The sequence below is a fragment of the Tinamus guttatus genome, unplaced genomic scaffold (genome assembly GCF_059628265.1).
Source record: "Tinamus guttatus ecotype Peru unplaced genomic scaffold, ASM5962826v1 Tinamus_guttatus_pri_ptg000618c, whole genome shotgun sequence".
NCBI classification, from domain to species: domain Eukaryota; kingdom Metazoa; phylum Chordata; class Aves; order Tinamiformes; family Tinamidae; genus Tinamus; species Tinamus guttatus.
Genome location: NW_028289152.1, coordinates 1454 through 8317, shown reverse-complemented (window position 1 = coordinate 8317; position 6864 = coordinate 1454). Strand labels below are relative to the sequence as shown.

Below are 6864 nucleotides of genomic sequence, written 5' to 3'. Positions count from 1 at the left end.
CACAGCCTTTTGCATGGGAAATGTCTGCTTGTGGATTAATGCTACAGAGGTGCCTGGCAGAGTCCTCTAAACTCATCCCATTCCATGACTGTAACTGGGATCACCCTCTCAACTTCTGCAGCATTGAGGAGGAGGAGATATTTCCATTTGGAATTCTGTGCCACATGGTCAGAAGGACAGGGTGTCCTGCTATCTTCTGCCAGGGGCACCCCAAGGGGATGAATCTAGTGGATTGACACAAGTCTGTCTAGAGCTGTGATTCAGAGCAATTCTGCGGTGAGATGTGGCTGAGATGTGGTGTGTGAGAATAGAAAAGTGAAAGAGAAACACTGGTTCCTGCAGGGACAGCTTCAGGCAGCAGAGTCAAAGTGGGGGTGGAAGCTACAATTTCAGCACTCCTCTCCAACCAAACACTTCCCTCAGACCTGTGGAGTCTAGGTTATGAGTTATTACTTTGGTGGTCACATACCCAGAGGAGGAGAAACACTGGAGTGCCTTGACATCTCTCTGTATTCCTGCCTCTCTTGGCAGTAATATCATGCCATTGCTCTGTGTCTCCCCACCTGTCTGTGCTGCTCTTGTCCTTTCCTGTGGACTCTCTGGTGAGGGGGATTCAGATGCAGTTCAGACAAGGCACTTGTGGCACATGCAATGCAGGCCTTTCCTTTGAAAATGAGGTGCCCAAGTACCCCTCTGACCTGTGGGGTTCTAGGCAATGAACTGTGGGGTGAGAGGGACTGTCTGAAAATGAGCTACCTCTCTCTTCAGGACATCCCATCTGCAAGAGATTTAACCATTAGACTCTGAAGGGTCTTTGACATTTGACACTGCACAGCAAGCAAAGATGGGGAGGGGTATTATCTGCTTTTGTGGGGAGGGCAGAGGTGTAAGAATCAGAAAGCCCTGCTCAGAGAAGTCTGTCCTAACTTGTCAATGCCTTTTTTACCTTGGACAGACCCCATGCCCAAAGGAAGCAAATGTCCAACAGAAGCTCCTTCAATGAGTTCCTCCTGCTGGCATTCTCAGAAACGCGGGAGCTGCAGCTCTTGCACTTCTCACTGTTCCTAGGTATCTACGTGGCTGCCCTGCTAGGGAATGGCCTCATCATCACAGCAGTAGTCTGTGACCATCACCTCCACACGCCCATGTACTTCTTCCTTCTCAACCTCTCCATCCTTGATCTTGGCACCATCTCTACCACTATCCCCAAATCCATGTCTAATTCCCTGTGGGACACCAGGGCCATTTCCTACTCAGGATGTGCTACCCAACTCTTTCTGCTTGCCTTTTTTATTTTCGCTGAGTACTTTCTTCTCACTGTCATGGCCTACGACCGCTTTGTTGCCATCTGCAGACCCCTGCACTATGGGACTCTCCTGGGCAGCAGAGCTTGTGTCAAAATGGCAGCAGCTGCCTGGGGCAGCGGTTTTCTCTGTGCTGTCCTGCATACTGCTAATACATTTTCATTACCACTCTGTCAAAGCAATGCTCTGCACCAGTTCTTCTGTCAAATTCCCCAGATCCTCAAGCTCTCCTGCACAGGCTCCTACCTCAGGAAATCTGGAGCTATTGTGCTTAGTGCCGGATTAGGCTTTGGATGCTTCATTTTCATTGTGGTGTCCTATGTGCAGATCTTCAGAGCTGTGCTGAGGATCCCCTCTGAGCAGGGACGGCACAAAGCCTTTTCCACGTGCCTCCCTCACCTGACCGTGGTCTCCCTGTTTGTCAGCACGCTTGCGTTTGCACAGCTGAAGCCCCTCTCCATTTCCCAACCAAATCTGGATCTGGTGCTGGCTGTTTTGTACTCAGTGGTGCCTCCAACAGTGAACCCCCTCATCTACGGCCTGAGGAACAAGGAGCTCAAAGATGCCAGAAGGAGACTGACCCAATGGGTATATTGTCAACACTAGTATCTATCCCATGTGCCTCTACTCCCCATTTCCAAGGTATTGGATAACTAATCTTTGTGTTGTTCAGTTCATTCTTAAGTTACTTTGATGTATTCTTGTGAAAAGTAAAGATTTTACTTCTTGCCACTTAGTGACCGACCAATAAAACCCTACCATACAAGAAGATGCAGAGAAGAAGGAAGCTCCGGTATCATGTAGCATGTAACTCACTAATCACTCTTGCTGTACGGAGAACTTTATCCCAACAAATGGAGCACCAGAAGAAGACCTTCATGTTAGAGAAGCAGCTGTAAGTCTTGAGTGGATTAAATGGTGTACATGTTTCTTACCAAGCTGATAAAATGAATCTGAATATCTCCCTGAGATTAGCCAGAAGTCCATGAGGGAAATGTATTCGTGGCTCAGCCCAACATACGGAATAAAACCTGAACAACTAACAAAGGAATTATTAAGAGATCAATAACTCATTCCGTGTATTCCTTTTCTGCCACTAGGGATGCCCAGCATCATGAGCATGATACTGATAAAAGCGATCACATTGGTATTGCGACTCAACTGTGTAAGTGCATTTGTGATTTCTGTACATCATAGAATCACGCTGCTAAATCAAAATCCCTTGTAACATCAACTCTCTTCAAAATAAACTTTTCTGTTAAACCTTCCAATCTCTGTATGTATGGAATATCAGGAAGAACCTGCTCAAAGAGTACTGTGTTCTTATAGGCAGTTGCTGAGCAACAACTCCAAAAGGGCATGGTTCTGTTGTGGGTCCCCAGCTCTATCCACTAAAGACATGCTGGAGTGGCAAGCATGTGACATGATGTTGGGCTATTTTTTTGTCACTAAATCAGGTGTCTGCACAGAATTGTATTAGCTGTTTTGGAGATCTACATGATTATGCAGAGATCTACACGATTATTCTAGTCTGCCTCAGTGAGCATCAGCCAGGAGGAAAGAGTACAAAGCAGAAATCAAGTCATCTGTTGAGCTGGGCCACTGTTCCCAAGTGAGACAAGGCTTATGGAATAGGCTGAACTCATGGCAACCTGACAGCGAAAGCCAGGTCTGTCCAGGAGCAGCTCCTATGTGAAGAGCAGCAGAGTTCTAGGCACTGCCTGCTGATGGTGACATGAGATAAGAGAGGACAGAAAGGGAGAGAAAAGTGAGAGGGTAGAGTGGAAGGACAGAGGAGGTCTCATTATTTGAGAAATATGCACAGCTGTTGACATACTAAATCTCTGGCAGCAGAGTAGTGCTACTGGGGTGCCTGGAGGAGTCTTATCAGATCTCAGGTTGTAATTCAGAGCAGTGTTCTGTGCGACAGGGTGCTGTGTGCAAAGGGCAGGGACTCTGCCACTTGCAAGGGTCAGTGCTAAGCCAGTCTGGGCATTTTTGCATGGAGCAGCAGGGAGAAGTACTGCATGAGAGGATCAGGTTTTCTCCAACCTGCTCTTCAGGACCTGCATGCACAGAAATGGCCCTGCCCAGTGCCCAGAGCCAGGGGGTTTCAGGAGAGCACAACTGAGCACACAGAAGATGGAAGGAGATCATAACATGAAAGCATCTCTGTGAGCGCTGGCAGGGAGAAGATGTTGGGCCAGAGGAACAGCTCCTGGCAGGGACAGTTCCAGGCAGCACAGAAGAACAGAGAATGAGAGGAACTAAGAGAATTGTCAGGGGAGGATTGATTTGGGCCAGTCATGGCCAGTCCTGCTCGGGCAGACCCCTTCCTCTGATCAAGCCTTCCCACATATGGGCAGCTGAAAACACCTTGTGTGTCCTTGGCTAGAAGGGCAGTGTGCACACCTCCCTTGGGGGCTCTGAGAAAGGGATGGAAGCTTGAAGATCCACACTTCCAAGCTAAATTCCTCTGCACTCAGCAATGGCTGGTTTCTTTTTCAGGTGTGTGATAAGTGTGATCATGCTCCAGTGGAAAGAACTGGAAGGCCCCTACAGCTGGGACAAAGCTAAGGGACAGACTAGCTGTCCTCACTCTACACCAAGTGTCAGTGAATCCTTTCTTCTCAGAAACAAAAAATTTCCACAAGAAAAAAAAGGTTGCATGAATATATATACACATGCACATATAAATATATAAATATATATATACACACACACACATAAATAAAAATCCCTAAGACTCCGTTACTCTATTCCTCAAAACCTCATTGAACTGAAGATTAAGATGCTGAAAAGGCCATCCAAAAAAGCATTCCATTTCACCTGACAGAAATTCTGTACGTCATATCTAGTCCATTCCCTCCTTCTCACCACTGTACAGGAGGACTAAGTGCTCTGCAGCCCATGGGCAGAGCCCCTGGCTCTTCAAAGCCCACTCAGCCACTGCAGAGCAGAGCTCAAGCAGGGGAGTTGCTATGAATGAGGCATCATCGTGTGTTCAGATGGTGGCACTGACCTTCCCATTCACACCTTTGTAGGCAGAGATAAGTCTACTAAAAGGGTGTTACACTAGGACTGAAAAAAGGACAGAGATGGATAGTGTGGGCCTTTAAGTGGGCCTTTACAAACACTGTGATCATGTGGACCACAAGCTCCATTTTTGATGGTTCCTTGCCTCTTACAGATCACACAATCACAGAATGGTTGAGGTTGGAAGGTACTTCAAGAGATCATCTAGTAGTACCCCCCTGCTCAGCAGGGACACGTGGAGCACATGACATAGGTTCACATCTGGGCAGGTTTTGAGTATCTCTGGAGAAGGAGACTGCACAACCTCTCTGGGCAGCCTATTCCTGGGCTCTGTCACCCTCACAGGCAAGAAGTTCTTCGTCATATCGAGATGAAACTTCCTGTGTTTCAATGTTTACCTATTACCCCTTGTTCTGTCACGCCACCACGAGAAGAGTTTTGCCCCATTCTCTTTACATTCTCCCCTCAGGTATTTATACATATTGATAGGATCCCCTCTCAGTCTTTTCTTCTCCAGGCAAAACAGGCACAGCTCATAGAGTATTTCCTCATATGATAAATGTTTCAGTCCCTTAATCATCTTTGTTGCCCTACGCTGGCCCCCTCTAGAAGCTCCACAACGGCCTTGTACTGGGGAGCCCAGAACTGCACACAGTACTACAGGTGTGACCTCACCAGACTGAGTAGAGGGGGAGGATGACCTCCCTCGACCTCCTGTCACCACTCCTCCTGATGCAGGTCAGGATCCCCTTGGCCAGCTTGGCCACGGGACACATGGCTTCCTCATGGTTAACTTCTTGCCCACCAGGATTCCCAGATCCCTCTCCACAGAGCTGCTTTCCAACAGGTCAATCCCTAACAGATGCTTCTGGAAAATATGTCTGAGGAAATGCTGGTGTTTAATGCAAAGAGTTTCCCAAAAGTGCGCTTCTCCCCCATTCTCTTTCAGTTGCCTTCCTTGTCACTTTAGCAAAAGGCAAAGGGAAGGGAAATTGTCCCAGGCGTTCAGATTGGAGGAAAGGCATGAGTCCCTTTCTCGTTAATTCTGAAGTGATATTTCTGGACCTGTGGGGCCACAGAAGAGAAACAATGAAGATTAGGCCTGGCATCTGTTCTTTTCCAGTGCACAAAGATCACTTCTCACCCCCTCTTCTGTCCCTTCTCTTGAGCCTTCCTGACAGCTCTCTTATACCCCTAAGCTAATATCAGCAGGTCAGCACGTCTGCAAATTGTGGTTTTGATGTAACTGGTGAGCTGAGCTAAACCAGAACTGTGCTCTCCATATCCTTGGAAGACCTAGGAAGTAGCTTCCCACTGGAATGAAAGAGGGCCTTCTGATGTCTTTCCTGAGAACACAGTAGTAAAAATTGCATTGCAAAACTAGAGCATGACCTGCACTCTTTATAGCAAAGCCATGACAAGGTTGGTCAGTGGCCCAAAGAAGCCTCAGGAAGGGATCGTTCACACTCACTGCCTAGAGAACTCTGCTTTCCCACAAATCCATAGGACATAAGGAGGATCTTCTCAATTCTATTTTCCACTTTCTCAACTTGGGGCATGGCTTCAGTACTCTCCTTCTCGCCCTCAGTGAGGATTGTTGCGGTTTGATGGGGGGCCAAATTTGGTAAGAGATGAATCCCCTTGCGTTCCAGCCGATTCTCAAAGGTCAGAAGGACTAGGGGGTAGTTGGACTCATCTCCCCTGTCTGGCCAAGCAAGCAGCTGCTCATGGCATGTTTTGTAAGCTTGTGTTGTCCTTGTGAAGGACACCCAAAAAGCCATTTATGAGCAACGCCTTCAAATATGCATCGAAGTACAGGTTCCAGTTAGTCTCTGCCTTGGGACATTTTCATGTCTTCTGTGAGACCTGCATCACTCAAATGTGTCCTGTATGTGTTCTCTTGGATGAACTTTCTTTTTTTGTCCTTTTTGTGGGTGTATTGGAGATGGAAATTTCTGTGATCTGTAGAGCCATAAAAATCTCCTGTGAGAAGAAGAGGACAGACCTTGGGAAAGAAGATGTTTGCCTGCTTAGGCTGAGCGATAAGGAGCAGGGATGCAGCTGCTCAGTCCGCTTCACAGGCAGCTCTCACCCCCGGAAACCTGTTGAAGCTGGCCGCTAGGCTGGGCTTGTAGCCAACTTAACCACAGACGTCCTCCAAACTAGCTTTGGAGGCCAAACACCTGGAAATGAGGAAGAAGAGGAGGAAGGCAGGACCCTCAAATTGAGGGCTGGGACCCCCGACTGGAGAGTCGCACCCGGACGGGAGAGTTGCACAACTAGAGGTGGAGTTTCTCCGCCCTCCGGCCTGCCTCCTGGATCGGACTGACCCTACGTGCCAGGATGCACCGGGCATAAAAGTGGACAGTGTGGAGAGAGTGGGCGGGGCGGGGAGGGGAAGGGGCGAAAAACTCCTGACTTTGAGGCCTACGCTGTCTCCCCAGGAGCAACTCTCCAGCAACTCTCAACTCAGCAACTCAGCAACTCTCTCTCTCTGGTCTGCCAGCTCGAGAGGATCTTCGGG

At 48.3% G+C, this 6864-nt stretch overlaps 1 protein-coding gene across 1 annotated transcript; it reads left to right on the top strand.

Annotated features, from left to right (window-relative positions):
- The first annotated feature begins 977 nt into the window (after positions 1-977).
- On the top strand, positions 978-1910 carry LOC148592316 (olfactory receptor 14C36-like). Its single transcript, XM_088535194.1, has one exon. It carries the CDS (start codon positions 978-980, stop codon positions 1908-1910), a length of 933 nt encoding a protein of 310 aa, XP_088391320.1.
- Positions 1911-6864: the final 4954 nt, after the last annotated feature.